This window comes from Fistularia commersonii, chromosome 8 (genome assembly GCF_037954325.1).
Source record: "Fistularia commersonii isolate RoL2024-O1a breed Wild chromosome 8, RoL_Fcom_v1.0, whole genome shotgun sequence".
NCBI classification, from domain to species: Eukaryota; Metazoa; Chordata; class Actinopteri; order Syngnathiformes; family Fistulariidae; genus Fistularia; species Fistularia commersonii.
Window position 1 is genome coordinate 9,115,184 of NC_141291.1, and position 16,944 is coordinate 9,132,127.

The window sequence follows — 16,944 nt, forward strand, 5'->3', positions numbered from 1 at the left end:
GTGTGAGGCTGATTCTGTCCCCTTACTTCTATTTTTTGTAATATCATCTTCGATTTCCGAGGATTGAAAATGGATTTCTTTTCCCTGTCAGTTTGTAAGACTCCCTGTTAGCCCATTGCCCTCCTGCGCAGGACACAGATTCAGTCTCGCCCCAATAACAGGCCTATTGAACTGACCTGGAGGCAAATCCGCTGAAATCCTCACCCACCTGCTGGGATGTTGCTCTTATCTGACAGCCAGATGGATGAACAGGGAGGTAAAACAGTAAATTACAAGATTAATGAGGGCACGTTTCACTCCAGAGCCTGTTTCTAGTCATGAATATATCACAAAGCATAATTAATTGAACTTTCCCAATGTCTACATGAATGTTCTGTTAGCTATGAGAACACATGTCTTTTTAAGTGATTACACCAATGTTCTGTGTTCCTGCAGAACGGATACCTATCCTCTTCTCACGAGATGATCTGTCTTGATATAAAGCAGGTTTCTGACCTCACACATTTTCTGTGAGATAAACAATTACATCTTAAGGAAAGAAGGGAACCTATGAATTAAACTGGCATAAATTACCCAGATAAATGGAAAACAGACCTTTTGGTCATTTGTTTATTTGTTTGCTGCAAGGCTTCGTTAGGTTCAGACATCATCACCTACAGGTCTCCGCCAGCCTGCTAACTGCAAGTGTAACCTACACTTGGCTGGTTTTATTTTTCCCAAATTTCTGATTGTTTAGGCCTGATGCATCCTTAACCCTCATATTATGTTAAGGGTCAATTTGACCCATTTCACCCATTGACCCAAAGGGTCAAATTGACCCTTAACATAATATGAGGGTTAACCCAACCGTTTCACTCTTTCACCCTGCAAACCTACAGCATCACTTTAACACTGGGATAGATTTACATTAAACAAAAAACACCAACATGTGGCGTTTGACCTCATTGGGGCTATTTCATGGGTATATTCATTTGTTGATGAACTAATGATTTGAGGAAAAATATCTCAGGGGTGTCTCATAATTAGTGATGTTGCTTGGTGTAGCCTCATCACCAAAGAAGAACTTAACCTCGAGACATTTCCGATTTGCACAGCGGGCCTTGGTAACATTATAGTGCCATAACTCACAAGCACAAGATCCACCCAGAAGGAGAACATTTTGTTTTGAGTGCAACTAATAATAACCTATTTTGAGGTTTTGAAATTCAGCATGGATCATAATGGATTTATGACTTAACATCTCCAGTCAGCTGGGAGGAAGGTGAACACAAGAGAACTGTCTTTGCCCCCCCTGGAGTCAAAGGGTATTTTTCATGCCCCTGAGATGTTTTCTGCAGTTTAACATGCACCTGGAAGGAGATTTGTGCCTTGAGAAAAGCCAATCTTGGTTGCAAAAGCAGGTGAGTGTGAGCGTACAGTTGAAGTTTTATGAAAGACTTAATAAGATAACATCTTGTCTAAAAAAGAAAAAAAAAACAGTTACACAGCATCTTTTATGGAAGACTATGTCATTAAGCATTGAAATCAAATCAGAAAACACTTGCTTAATTTGATAATTACTACTAACCTGTTCATAGTAATGCAATAAAATGCCTGGGAAAAAAAATTAAATCTGAAATAATAATACATTTGGTGAATGAGTAAAAATGTTGCGGAAGAATAAGAAGAAATGACGAAGCAGAAAAATAAATAAATGTAATCCTTCATTAAAATGTTTTTTTTTTTTTTTTTTAAATAAAGTTTCTCCCAATAAATGGAACAGTCGAAAGCGCCGAGCGCCCGCGTGCGCTGCAGTGACGTAGGGTTTCGGCTCAGCCGGATCACGTGACCCGCTCGATGAGCGGCAGCGGTGGCAGCGGCGGCGGCAGAAGAGGAGGAGGAGGAGAGGAGGAGAGGAGGAAGACGGGCAGAAGAAGGAGGAGAAGCAGCCGACAGGGTGAAAGACTGCGGACGAGCTGGGATCCTCCGGCAGGAAGGTACGGTGCCTCCGCTCCATCCAGAATGTTCGAAAAAGGGAGGAAAAAAAAAATGAAACAGGTCGCATCGGTGTTTCTTCACGTCTCATGTCTTTGCTAACTTGGTGATCTCGCGAGAACCCGGTTGACATCAAATATCGTTAGGGATACAGCTATAAAGTTATTGTTAATATTCTTGAAAAAAATAAACATGAATATTTTTTTTTTAGTAATATTGCTTCCAAGCGCCTTTAAGCACTAAAGTTAGTCACGCCAAAGGATTTGAATGCTCACGTCGTTTAAAAGACATTTAATTTTGACTTTTATGTGATAAATATCCCGTGTTTTCCGAATTGCCAGCCAGTGTCCGCGTTTACTGGAAAATTCCTAAGTTAAAGGGATCCTCAGCGGCCTGACGCAAAGTCTGCATCGGATTATAGTTTCTATTTTAGAATTAAAATACATTGATGACGACCCGCATTGTGAATAATGCAGGTGTAATAACGAAAAGTGAAATCTGAAGCTCCAGACACACAACTGCATGTTTCAAAATATAGATACACTTAGTGCAATAGAACACTAATAGAAAGATGATACAGGACGTATTGAGGAAGTCTGTTGTGTTGCTTTCAGATGTTCCTCTCTATGCTAAAGCAAGGACAATATAGCTGACTCAAGATATAATAAGGATGCCCATGCAACTTTCGCCTTCCTTATTAAGGCTAAATAAGCAAGTGGTGAAACCCTGGAAATCCCATGCTGCCGTAAAGAAATGCTGGCGAACGCAGGATCATGTTGGAAGCTTGGACGCAGTGAGCGAAGACAAACATGCAAAGACGTGGAAAGCTAATCTCGTAAACAGGATTAACACTTCTTAAGATCTCACCCCACAGAGTGACACGGCTTATTCTAACCAGACTGTATCCCAGAACATGGGTGGATTACTGTTTAATATGAGCCCGAAGATCCTCCATGCAATCTTACTATTGTGTAGAAATTAAAGTGTTGTGAAATCTTGAAATAACACCAGAAGTCTCAATTAATGCTCATATTTATCGTTTCTTTGCCATTAATTCCCTTTCATGGAAAATAGATCAAACTTTCTGAATGGATTCATATACAATTATGTGCTAATGTATTTTGAATACACTGATTGAGTGTTGGAAATGAACAAGCAAACAAAAACAAACCACTGATTTTCTTTTTCTGCTCCTCTGATTGATGTGGCATGATTAATTTCACAACCCTGAATAGAAATTTTGTGTGTAAAGGTGTTTTTCATACCCAACACACACACACAGACAGACAGACACACACACACACACACACACACACACACACACACACACACACACACACACACACAAACCCAAAATGTCAGTTTTGTAATATTGTGCTAATATGCAACTATTCATGGTACACCACACTCTGTGGATTACAATAAAGAAGCACGCAATCATTATCAGACATGGCTGAAAGCTCCAGAGAAGAGAGCTCACACTGAAGTGCTGTGAGAGCTGAAGCACACATCATGCAGATAGAGCAGTCAGCTCATTGGGGAGACGTAGCCTCGCATCAGCCACAATCCTAGCCGATGGCTTTCATCTAGAAAGGTCTCCTTTGTCCGTCATATGAGCTTTGTATTTTCACTCTACAATGAGGTGCGGTTCACTGGGGGCAAAACCAGCAGACACAGTACACCATCGTGTACACTTAGGGATCCTCTCGCAAACAAACAACTAAATGGCTGGATATACAGTAAATTCATACTCTTGTGTGGTTACTGCATTCCAACGGGATTGAAGAAAATACTGTGAGCATACACTGTATCCTGGCAATGGCTGTTCTGCATCTACCACTTATCCTGTTACAAACAATAGACAGTTCATAGGTTCCAAAACAAATCGTAGACGTTAAAACTGCAATGTGAGATCTCCATGTACTTTCCCATTACAGGATAGCGGTTGGGTTTGGTTCACACAAAGCACCTGTTGAAGGCACAAACTGGTGGTTTAAGGCTCAAACTCCGTATTCGTGCACAGTCAGAGAAGCATGAGGGTCTGCAGCTTACGGCGTAACCCCAGCTGAACCCCCCCCCCAGTGCTGCTGAGTTCTCATGGAGCACTCACACAGGTTTTCTGTAGAGCTAAGGGACTGGAGTCTGCACCTTAATAAACCTTAATATTCGTGTTTATTAGATAACTCAAACTGATGTTTTTCTGTCCTGTATTAACTCTTTTTATTCTGCTATGTTAAACGAGGCTTAAATGCAATTGTGTTGCGACTGTGTCTAGGTGTGAGGGTGTACACTGAAAACCCATGGGAGAATGGGATGTGTGAATGTTGGAAGTGTATGGTTGACCTCACCAAACCACTGAGTTCGACCATTGGATGATGTTTATAAAACAGTTGTTAGAGATCCAGCCTCAGAACTGCATTTTCCCTCTTGAGTGGCCAATCTTTGCACAGGAATTAGTATCATTGGCTTCTAAAAAATTTGGATTAGTTAAACCCTGACCTCAATCCCGACGGGTTCCAATTCTGATTCACCAACCCAGTTTGTTAAACCCGCCATTACTCAGCAGCTATTTTGCCCAGGAGTATGTCAATGAAATTTTGTCTCCAACAATTTAACATTTCTAGGGAGGTGCAAAACATGTTAAAAGTGTGTGTCAGGATACAAAATAAATGTAATCTGGTTATGTTGCAGAGACATGCAATTTTCTACTGACTTTACTAATTATTTTGGGTAAAAATCCCTTCATAATAACAGCAAAAGGTTTTCAATACACATTTTGGGAATATGATATTCAAAGGATTTACTGCTCTTATTTTGCATTTGCAGTACCTCACTGTATAATAGCAGTTCTATTTTTGTTGTCATTTTTCTTTGTAAATAATTTAAATTGAGGTTAACTATGCCATTACATTACCTTTTAACTGAATTATTACTTCCTGTAAATAAGACTGATTTCTGAAGTTTTAAATACAATAATTTCAGCAGTCGAGGTTAGAAGTTCAACAAATCTTAACTTTCACGCAGCAATTTTGTAGCGCTGAGACTGAGGGGAGCTCTCCGCTCTGACCGGATACATAATCCAGCATATAATCATGTCAAACACTACATGAAAATAAACCCTAATTTTTATCTTTATTATAGGATGTAGTTTTATTAGCCATACCTGGTTTATAGTGTGCCGTTTGCCTAAAAATCAACAATGTTCTAATGACAAAGCTAATCTCAACTGAAGTTCTGATTAATATTTTTTGTTTTGTTTTATTTAGCTATCTATCTTATTATTTAAAACCAGCATTTTTATTGATTTATTTGATTAAATTATCTTTTTTTGCAGAAAACATAAGGTGTGAAATATATCAAACCTACCTATAAATCAGCAAGAAATGACTTTGAAATTAGAAATACTTTAATTTATCCCTATTTTACTGAGTTGCATTTAATAGATTTAAAAAAATATATTTTAATGTTTATATTTTTATAATATACTCCACAGTCAAAAGTTGGTTGTATCATCTGATTATCCCTTTTGCTTTAGTTCAAATTTATCAGCTTTACTTAGTGACACACACACACACACACACACACACACACACACACACACACGATACACTTACAGATCCCCTTTTTGTGACCCTTGGTCTCATCAGTTAGTCCTATACAAGCTAATTGCTGTTGTACAACCAGTGGTTATTAAGAGACCCTTTCGTCAGCTTTAACTGAGAACAAGTAACAACAAGTAATTGCATACAGGGAATCTGTCTGTATTTTTCAGACGTGCGTGTAATGTACATGTGTTTTTACATACATTAAATAGTTTGTTTGACTTTTCTACTCATACAGTGCAGCATTGATATATTTTGAATATTTAACAGTTTCTCTGTGTCTTTGTCATCAATTCCTGTCAATGCTATTTGTGTGTGTGTGTGTGCGTGCGTGAGTGTGTGTGAGTGAGTGTCATTAATGGATATTCTTTAAAGTCGTGCATAATGCAGGGCTCTCTGCGCTCTAATTTGCACTGGCCTTCCTATTTAGCAGTGGAGGACATAATTAAGTCTTGATCATAAAGCTTTTCAGGGAAATGGGACAGAGCCGCTGTGTTCAGGGATCAGCTCGCATATTCAGCGAAGAGTATTCTGAACACCATTCTGAACATGCAGGGTGAAGCAGCCCGGTTAAAACTAAAGAAATCAGTGTGTTTACTTTCAGCCAGGAGGGATACTTAAATATCTTACCTTAGGGAAATATACTGAGATTTCTACAGATGTGCATTTGGTGAATTGCTGCTGTCGCTTTTGCCTGGCAGGTGGTGACGATGAACTACGTTCATCAGGTGCTGGTGACCGTGAAGGAGCTGTATAAGGGGATCAATCAGGCCACGCTGTCAGGATGCATCGATGTGATCGTGGTACGGCAGCCTGACGGAACGTTCCAGTGTTCTCCTTTCCACGTCCGTTTTGGAAAACTGGGGGTTCTACGCTCCAGGGAGAAAGTGGTCAGTATCTGGAGACCATATTAATGTGGCCATCATACAACAACATAAGCAATGTATTGTTTTGTTTGTTGTCTGTGATTACGTCAGTCAATATTCTGACTAAGATGTCCATTCTGAGGAAAAACATCTATTTTCCGATTATTATAATTCAAATCATCACAATGTCATTATAATCGTACCTGTTCTAAATTAATGCTTGAGAGAGCTTAGCAAGGGGCCCCGCATTGACCCCCTTGACCCCCTGCCTACTTCCTCAGAGGTAGGGCAAATCGGTCGAGTGAAGCCCAGTGGCAGGACAAGCGCCACAGTCCACAGGGTATCAGAAGCCAGGATGAAGCTTAGCCAAGCACACATCCACCAACGGACATGAGGCCAAAATGGGAGGGTGGGGTGAGGAGGAAAATCATGTGGAGTAAGATGTGGAGCATGGAGCCTAACAGGCTAAGCTTCATCATCAAGGCGACATATGATGTTCTGTCCTCTCCGTCATACCACATCTGTGGTATGGAGAAGACCTAGCCTGTTCCCAGTGTGCAGCCCCAGTGTGCAGCCCCAACAACCCTGGAACACCTCTTGGTAGGGTGCGAGACCAGCCTGATCCAAAGAAAATACACCTGGCACCACATCCAAGTGCCTAAGTGCTTGGTGGCTGAACTGGAAAACAGGAGGGTAACCACCAACGCCATGCCTCCAAATGCCCAGATTACCATCCCACAAATAACAACCTTCATCCAGGAAGGGGAGAAACGGCGGACCAAGACTGCATCTTCAGACTCAGGCCCAATGAACACAAACTGGGATTGGGAAATGCGGGTAGAACTCAACCAGAGACTCACCATCCCATCCGAAATTGCGGGATGACGATTTAGCAGCTGAAGTAGAGGGACAGGGATGGAAAGTGAATGTGTGGCCAATGGAGGTGGGCTGCAGATGTTTGTAGCCAGTTCCACTACAAGGTTACTAAGGGAGGCAGGGATCAGAGGACAGGCCCAACGGAGGGCAATCAAAAGAGCTTGGCACTGCAGCAAAATGGAGCAGCTTTGGCTGAATTGTAAGGATGCAACATGGGCTGCGAATTGAGCGCATGGTGGCATCATGCAACTCAAACCCAGGTCTGACCGGCCTGTGGTGGGCCAACCTCGGTAGAGGGTGTCTTGTGAGTGAATGGCCCAGACACCCAATGAAGTCAGGGCACACAACTGATGATAGGTTGTATCGGGGGCACCATGCGATTTCTGCAAAGTCCACCCCACCCAAGAGGACACCTACAACACACAATTGTTGTTCTGAAAATTAGGGTGGTACTAAACAGCTAGTCCTATTAAGAACCATAATAATTAGGCAACCTTCTACCTGCTGCCAATCTCCTTCTTGCCAAAGAACTTTGCAAAGCCTTGGTCAACATTCCCACCCACTCTTTTTTGGCAAGTACTGGAAAAAAAAGCCAATGTCATTTATTTGTTATTGCCTCATATCCCACTGAAAAAGACACGTCATATATACCTATAAATATAAAAGATCTAAAAACAATGGCAATGCTTTTTCAAGTTCAAATTGTCATTGTGTACATTCAGCTTCTATAAAAATTGAGATCATCCAGAATTGTTTTTGAGAAATCTCAACAACCAACAAGAAAACTGCTCTAATAGAAAGTAGGGTTTTATATTAAAGCCTTAATGCCTTAATTCCTGAATGAATGTTGTGTAATGAGCTGGAAACAACAGGTATTTGTATAAGCTGGTTATTCTTTGTCCTGCAGCTTTACTCTTAATTCTTCAGGTAAATCTGCGGCAGTTTTCCAACAAGTGATATTACACACACACACACACACACACACGCACGTATGCACGCACGCGCGCGCACACACACACACACACCTTGGTGTTTCAAACAACTCAAATTGTTTGTTCAGGGTCACTGTGCCTCTGTTGACCTCATCTGATGAGAAGGACCTGGTCTTTGCTGGAGTGTGTATCTTACAGGGGTGTATTTTCTGCAGATCGACATAGAAATCAACGGAGAACCTGTGGAGTTGCACATGAAACTCGGTGACAACGGCGAAGCTTTTTTCGTCCAGGAGACCGAGCCGCACAACGTAAGTTTTTTTTTAACCGTGATAGAGACTCTTAAGTGGGTTCACCATCCACTCACAACGATTCTTTTGCCTTCTTCGATATTACATCTAATGCAGGAGGTTGTCCCAGCTCACCTGGTAACCTCGCCCATTCCTACCGAAGGGAGTCCGCTTTGTAGCAGAGAGCCCAGAAGCGGGGAGTCGGCCACAGTGAGCGTTCAGCCGGTGAATGCAGATGGTCTGTACACCGGCACCCTCCAACAATGCTCCAACATCAGCAGCAAGAAGAAGAAGAGACGGCGGAGGAAACACAAGGCCGAGCAGCGCAAGGAGGAACCGACGGTGGTTGGAGGCGGCGAGCCGGAGCTGTGCGAGCTCAGCTCGGACGAAGAGCACACCGTACATAATGGAAGGTACCGTGTCCAACTGGGTGGAGGTTGCAGGCACGCAAACAAAAAACACAATCCATTTGGCTCCCTAAGCCCTTAGCATCAAATTGCTGTTACTTTTGTTGGTTTAACAACTGTTGTGTGTGATTTATTTACCAAATACTCCAAATGGAGTTGACTCATAGTGTATTTCATCATTTCAGGTCATCTTCAGTCTCGATGACGAAGGACAGGCAACATTCCCCCATTGCTGCCCTCGAATGGGACAGCTACCCCTTCTCCGATGGTGACTGGTCTCCCGGCACAGAGTACAAACCTCCCACTTCTTTCAGTGTTTTTTAAAATCTGCATTTTCCATCCTCTTTGAAAAAGACAATCGCTGTTTTGTCAAACGGCGAGTAACATGGGAAATGTTGTTTCTTTGCTTGTAGCAGGGAGATTTTCGAGGCCGCGTCGCCCAAAAGTGACTCAGAGCTGATTGTGAAGCCAACAGAGAGCATGCTCAGGGCAGAGTCCCACATGCAGTGGACCTGGGGAGAGTTTCCAGAGTCCACAAGGGTAAGGATCATTGCAGATATTGCTAAATGAATGCTTTGAACAGGAGATGCAGAGAAGGATGAGCAGGGATGCAGAGGATGATGCTCTAGTCGCTTAGCCAATCAAAGACCAGGGGATAGAAGTTCATGCTCTGGTTGGTCGTCACCCTGGAAAATGCTTATTTTACGAAAAAAAATAATTGAAATAACAAATACATAAAATTACATTTATACTGCAAGAACCTGTGCTATAGCAAAAAATCAATGATATAAAATTGCACTGCGGATTATATTCAGAAATTTTTTATCTGCGATATCATTTCAAAATGAAAATGCAGGTGTCAAACTTAACAGGATTGAACCCTCCTACACCATGGTAGTAGCTACAGGTAAAGCCGTTACATTACTGTCAGAAAACTTACTGCCAGAAAAATTCATTGAAATTAAATTTCAAGTATTTAATCTGATTTTTTGCTATATCACGGATTTTTTGCAATTTCTTATAACAAATTAAAAATCAACAGTGAGACCGCAAGAGATGAATCAGTGGCAAGGGACTTTGGTAACCCCCTCATATGAAAGTGGTTGTAAGTAGGTGAAAGTGCTGAAGTGCTCTTTTCTTCCTGCACCTAGGCCAACAGAAAGGACAAACCCGAGCCAAAGATGCTGACAATCACGCCCTCTGAAAACACACATTTCAGGGTTATCTTGAATGCAGAGGCCATAGAGGACGAATCCAGGGGAGGCGGGAGACCTGCCGATGCAATTTGTAGTGTTATTAAACCAGAGCCGCGGACCATCAAACCTGATCCCTATGGCTGCGGAGCACATTTGGCCGATACTTTGCAGCGGGGTGACTGCTCCGTGGACGACACAAACAGAACTCGGGGCCAATCTGACCTTTCTCATCCCGGGACTGTGTCCGAGCCACATTGTTCCGACAGCAGCATCAAACCTGTGCGAAAAACGCGGTGGACATCTTCACCCCCAAGCCCCAGCGGGGCCGGAGACCCAGCAGACACGAGGGCCTCTTCCAGACCTGCGGACTCCCCCAACAAGAGGAGAGGTAACACCATGTCTTTTAAGTATGTTGTGAAAGTCTTATGTGAAACTCCAGCTCACGGTTCGTCGACACGCGGCTTCATAAAGGAGTGGTAACAGGATGGATGGGGGTTTAGCGGTAAAAGAACAGGAAGCGAGACTGAAAAAAAATGTCAGCTCTTTCTTGTCTTGTCTTCCTTCCAAACAAGGCGTGAGAAAGAGAAGCCAGCATCAAGGACCTGAGGACATTTACCTGGACGATCTCCATGCACTTGAGCCAGACGTTGTTGCTCTTTACTTCCCCAAAAGGTACAAAATGATCTCGTACAAGAAATCAATTTTGCATCTTCAGAACTTTGTAAACTCACATGTCTTTTGGCGAACTAGATGGCATATACAGGTATATCATTATATGAGGAATATCTCATTTATCTAATAATATTGATTTCCCTCACCATGTTTTTATTGATTTCCTGTTTGGGAAGGCCTCGGAATAGTAAAATGAATCCCGTGCAAATCAAAGAACTGTCCAGTGTGTGTGTACATTACTGTATGTCTCCATGCAAACCAGTTCTGGGTTGTGAATGGAGACCACCCTCCTGTCTGTGTTGAAGTGAGTCTGAACAGGTCCCCAAGCACTGGGTGGAGGCGGGGCGGCGCTCCGGGTCCCAGTCGCCTCAGTCCGTGGGAAGCGGAGCTGCCGACAGCGGCACCGAGTGTCTGTCGGACTCCTCGGGTGACCTGCCTGATGTGACCCTGTCTCTTTGCGGCGGAGTCGGTGAAAATTCCGAGATCCCCAAAGGTAGCTATTCATCTTTCATGGTAACAATAGGGAAACTTTGTTGTTGTGATATACATTGGTACTGAGGACAACAGAAGAAAAAAAAAAATCATTTACGGTTCAGACCTTTGCTTTTATCACAGACTGTGTTGCCTAACGGGAAGGTACAACTGGGGTTTGTCGGTGCTTCAAGAAGACCAAAGTTAAGAGTGAATGATCTGCCAGCAAAAGACAGGAGTTGTCTTAGGGACACTGCTGGCCACTTGATGGCAAAATAGGGCAAGTGTTGGTCCTCAGCAATTAGGGAATCATCTACATGCAGGGCCTGATGCTACAGTGACGGGGAATGACAGAAGCCATGATGCAGACGGGCCATGTAAGGTCCGCCATTGGACCCGGAAAAGCTGAAGAACCAAAAAACCTTGTCGCATCAGCAGGAGTGTGTGAAAGTAGCGTGGACGGGGCACTGCGGCATGGTCCACACCCTTCAGATCCCACACAAAGCACCCGAGTTGACGAGTAAAAATGTCCGCCACTGGTTCGCCGGGTTGCTGTTGACAGAGCTTCTATCATATCTACATCCACTCTCGGTCGAGGAGCCAAAGCCAGTGCTTGGGGACCGATAACGGCAACCTCGGGAGCAGTAAAGGTGTGACCTCGCGTTTGAGGACGCGGCTGATCCAGACGAGTGGATGTCTTCGTCTTCTGTCGTTTTCTCATAGGCTCCATAAGTTCCACCTTCTGGGTCAGATGTTTTTGAAGATGAGGTTGGGCACGCTTCCAGTTGCTAAGCTTGGTTGCTTGCGGTGGTATTGGTGGTTGGAAGGTGAGCAGGAGGGAGGCAGGTATGGAGGACAGGACTGCCCTATCTTGATGACATCCTGTCAGAGAGACAGGCCAAAGAACACCAGCTGTTTCACAGCAATTAAGATTATTTAAGAGTAGAATTCAAACATCTCACCAGATCTCCTTCAAAGGGGCCTGAGATCAGGTTGCTGGATCCCAGTTGAGACGGTTCAGAACCAGGGGGATGTCAGCTCTCTAATCTCCTAGCGGATGGCGGAAGAGATAGTAGAAGGAATTTTCTCTCCAGTTGTCCAGACACCGCCCATCCCCACGGTTCACACCCGTGGCGGAAATGTGGAACAAGAGTGAAATTAATATTCGGAGAGGACGGAAATGCCTTTATACATTTCCTGAAAAAATCCATGCACGGAAGAGTGAACGAGCAAGAGCAGTGTGCAAAAGAATGACCCAAAACTGGAGGGAAAGCACAGCCCTTTACCTACTATGTTTTATTTATTCATTACAGATAAATTCATGGAGCACATCATCACCTACAGTGAGTTTGCAGAGAATCCGGCAATTATCGACAACCCGAATCTGGTTGTCAGAATTGCAAACAGGTGAGTTAGAATAAGCTATTTTACATTTGATTCTGTTTTATGAAGTAACCATTGCATCTATATATTACAGATATTACAACTGGACGCTGGCAGCACCACTGATCCTCTGCATGCAAACTTTCCAGAAGAAGTTGCCAAAGGTGTCCTTAAATAATACGTTTGCCTTAAAAAGGCACGAGCGGCAGATTCACGTGTCTGTCTGTTTTCTTGGATGGCAGGCGACAGAAGAAGCCTGGGTGAAGGAGAAGATGCCAAAGAAGTCAGGGCGCTGGTGGTTCTGGAGAAAGAGCAGCGTGAAGCAGGTAGTGATCTGACACATAGGCGCCTTGAGGACATGTGGAAGGCGAGGAAGCAGAAACTGTCCTTTTTCAGTGTTCTTGGTAATGTAATTTAGCACACATCCTCTTCCCAGTCATCGACGGAGACAAAGTTAGAGCGACAGGAGTCCAGGGAGAGCCCTGCCCTCGACCAAGCCCCGGAGACAAAGTGAGTCACGTGGACACAAAGCTAAAAAGATGTACTTGGAGTTTTTCCAACTTAGCATATTTAACATCTTCCCAGTCGAATATATTGTATCCTCTATCTCTGAATCATTAATGTCATCACATTTGATTTATCCAAACTCGGGCCCGAAAGCGAACCTGCGAGCTGGATTTGATAAGAGGGGAACTTTAAAGAGGCGTGGGAACTCCGCTGCCCTCTGGTGGCTGGGAAAGATCTTGCAGGCCGCCGGGCCCACCGTTTCACCCGAGCCACGATTTCTGTGATATCCCTTCTGGATCGGCTGTAAAGTCTGTGTGCAAGTGCTTGGTCTGTGTTCACCCTTCAGCCTGTGTTCACTTACAGACGGAAGACAGCGGAGTGGTCCAGCGACGACGAGACCAAAGAGCTGAACGCCGCGGTGCCAGCTTTGACGCCGACTGAGCGAGTGCAGGTGGAGGGTCCGCCGGCGCCCTGCCCTTCCTACAAGAAGTCCCTCCGCCTGTCGTCTGACCAGATTGTAAGACCACAGAGATTTGTCGGGTGGCTAAAGTTAACCAAACAGAAACACTCAGCTGTTTAGCTGATTAGGAGCGATTATACTGAAGCCCCCTGACAAGATTTGTCTGGGACGAAGGAAAGCTTTCACTTTACAACAAGACTCACAGATACATGCAGTTTAGATGAATGAGGAGAGCTGGGCCAAACGGAGGCTGACAGCGAATATTCAAGCTGGGATGCCAATAGATCTGTTACATAGAGCGTGTAGTTGTATCTTTGGAGGGACTGTCCAAATGTTCATTTTGCTAACTGTTAAAAAGCACTCAAAACCCATGCAGAAAGCAAACAGTCAACGCACACGACACTGTCCATCTACTATATATGTCCAAGAATAAGTGGATTTGTAAACGGTTAATTAAAAACAAATCTTTTTGATTGCACTGTGAATAGTTCTGCGTAAAAAACAGTTTACACAGAGTTGCGAGCTCCAAAGTGGAGCAAAGCAAAGTCATTGTCATTGTCAAAAGGCTAGCCTGAAGCTGAGGGACGGGCCAAACAGCGTCACCTTCAGCATCACCACCCAGTACCAGGGCACGTGTCGCTGCGAGGGCACCATCTACCTGTGGAACTGGGACGACAAGGTCATAATCTCCGACATCGATGGCACCATCACCAAGTGAGGGCCGTGCTTCTGTTTTCTCACGTGATCCTTGCCCATCGGGTGCGTCCGAAACCCCGCGTGACAGATCTGATTCCTCGCGCTCGCACAGGTCCGACGTGTTCGGTCAGATCCTGCCTCAGCTCGGCAAGGACTGGACTCACCGGGGAATCGCAAGGCTCTACCACTCAGTGCACGAGTAAGTCGAACATCACTTTTTTAACATTTCTCTGCGTCGTTTTCACTGCTATTATCATGATTAGGATTATTATTATCATCATTCGCAGGAACGGCTATAAGTTCCTGTACTGCTCGGCCCGGGCCATTGGGATGGCCGACATGACCCGCGGATATTTGCACTGGGTGAATGATCGGGGGACTCTCTTGCCACAAGGCCCGCTGATGCTTTCTCCCAGCAGCCTCTTCTCCGCCTTCCACAGGTCGCCGATCCGTTTTACATTTCATTCCTTTTGTTGCCGATTAGCCACGGGCGAAAGGGCTAAAAGCTCCTGTGGCGGCAGTGAGTCCATGGTCGATCACTCTCGAAACGGCCGCATGTATTTTTCTCGCCCAACAGAGAGGTCATCGAGAAGAAACCGGAGAAGTTCAAGGTGGAATGCCTCACCGACATCAAGCACCTGTTTTACCCGAACACGCGTCCCTTCTACGCCGCCTTTGGAAACAGAGAGAGCGTGAGTGGATCCTTTGTTTATTCGCTGCTTTTCTCTTTCCCTGCTGGTTTAAGTGTTAATATGAACTCGAATTGTCATTTTCATCTGACATGGACTCGGTCAGTCCGGGCAGTCAGATCACCCATAGGTGGCTGAACTGTATCTGGCGACCTGCAGTGATTATATTTCATTTGATTTTTTCTTAAATTTTATCTTTCCTCTCTAATGCAATAAAGAAAACTGCATAGGATAGATTTGGCGATCACCTGAGTTATTACTTATCGATTACATTGCAGGAAGGGTGAAGTAGGGGAGGGTGATAGCAGCTATTTCTACTCGCTTAAAATTAAAAATAATGAGTTGCTCCCTGAATACGTGCTGTGCTCTGAGCTCTCAGGATTCAGGTCTGAAAAAAACGTTGCGTTCTGAAGCCCTGAGTATCGCTTCACGAGGCGATGGACGAAAATCTATTTTTACACACACTTTGTATCAGGGACAAGCACTCGCCACCAGCGAAGTGTGGGTGAGATACAGCCTTGTCTCTAAGCGGTACACCCCCCCCCCCGAGATAAGCGTGTCTGTTCTCAGCTCTCAATCTTCTATATAGAAAACTAGATGATGCCTCCTTGCAAGAATGATTCGGTAATGTCAGTGTCACCTTTTTGTGGTGTGACCGGGAGGCGCTAAACGGACAGGTATCACAACTATGACGTCCTCCGATTGCGATCGGTCGGGCCGAACCCCTCTGACATGCTGATTTCCTTCTGCTTAAAGGATGTGTTTGCCTACAAACAAGTTGGGGTGCCTGTGTGCCGGATATTCACCGTCAACCCAAAGGGGGAGCTGAACCTCGAGCAGGCCAGGGGCAATAAAACCTCGTAAGTGTTCCATCGTGACATCAGCTAGTTTTTTATTTTCATTTTTTTTCGTCACATCTCTCCCGGAGAAGTTCTCCCAGCGACGGTCTCCCTTGTATATTCCAGGTACAGCCGCTTGAGCGAGCTGGTGGAGCACGTCTTTCCACTGCGAAGCACCCAAAACAGCGCCGCGTTCAGCTGCCCAGAGTTCAGCTCCTTCTGTTACTGGAGACAACCCGTAGCCGAGGTGTGTTTTGAGGAGCTGCTTTAACGCAGAAAACAACGAAATTCAAAGCGACGGGGTTCTTTCAGGAGTAAGGGGGTGTCAACTGATTGGCTGGTTTCTCCTGTTCCGCGACTGACAGGAGTGGTTTGTGTTTTAAAAAAAACACGCTGCACCGATGAGAGGATGCTCTCCCCAATTCTGGCCACTTTCATTTGCTCATCTTTGGTATAATGTAATGTAAGTGGAGCTGCAGATAAGAGATATATTTAGCACACCAAAAGTGTATTTCCTGTATGAGGCTCATGTAAGGACAGCGGCGCAAGTGGATCAACCTGAGACGCTGCTTTTCAGTATTTTTTAAGGTATTATAATTGCATAGGTCTTTTTGTTCTGGATGTTCTGGATTTTGCCCCGCTGCACTTTGCTATTTCTATTTCCATTAATTCTTTGGTGGCCATTTTTACAGAGGCTTTTTTCGCCAGACAGGGTGGTGAGAACGGTCACGCTTCAGTCTTCTCGCTCCCGTCTTTGCACTGTTTGGTCTCCACAGCCGTTTTCATATATAATCCCTTCTTTCTGTGAAAGTAAAATGTTTTTGTGTGAAGTGATCACACAGCTTCAAAAATTATTATTAAACCTGCTGCTGAGTCACAACTCCTCGGTTGTAAACTCGTTGGATTTGAACAATGTGACCAAAAAACATTTTTTGGATCTGTCTCTGAAGACGGTTTTGTACCGACTTATTTTATATCATTTTTAGCGTTGGCCGCCTGTGTATATAATTGTAGATTTACTGTATATATGAAATCAATTGTATTCTATCAAATGATACTTTAATAAAAGCGTAAACTATTTGAA

The 16,944-nt window shown here is 44.2% G+C and overlaps 1 protein-coding gene across 1 annotated transcript; it reads left to right on the top strand.

The window, feature by feature from the left end:
- The first annotated feature begins 6,286 nt into the window (after nucleotides 1–6,286).
- On the top strand, nucleotides 6,287–16,944 carry LOC147231844 (phosphatidate phosphatase LPIN2-like). Its single transcript, XM_086151022.1, has 19 exons — nucleotides 6,287–6,466; nucleotides 8,466–8,561; nucleotides 8,658–8,953; nucleotides 9,133–9,237; nucleotides 9,361–9,487; nucleotides 10,099–10,531; nucleotides 10,716–10,815; nucleotides 11,121–11,308; nucleotides 12,600–12,693; nucleotides 12,764–12,833; nucleotides 12,912–12,995; nucleotides 13,106–13,179; nucleotides 13,540–13,693; nucleotides 14,202–14,350; nucleotides 14,445–14,531; nucleotides 14,620–14,772; nucleotides 14,910–15,024; nucleotides 15,778–15,881; nucleotides 15,987–16,944. The coding sequence occupies exons 1-19, from the start codon at nucleotides 6,287–6,289 to the stop codon at nucleotides 16,129–16,131; spliced, it is 2,754 nt and encodes a 917-aa protein (XP_086007148.1). The 3' UTR covers nucleotides 16,132–16,944.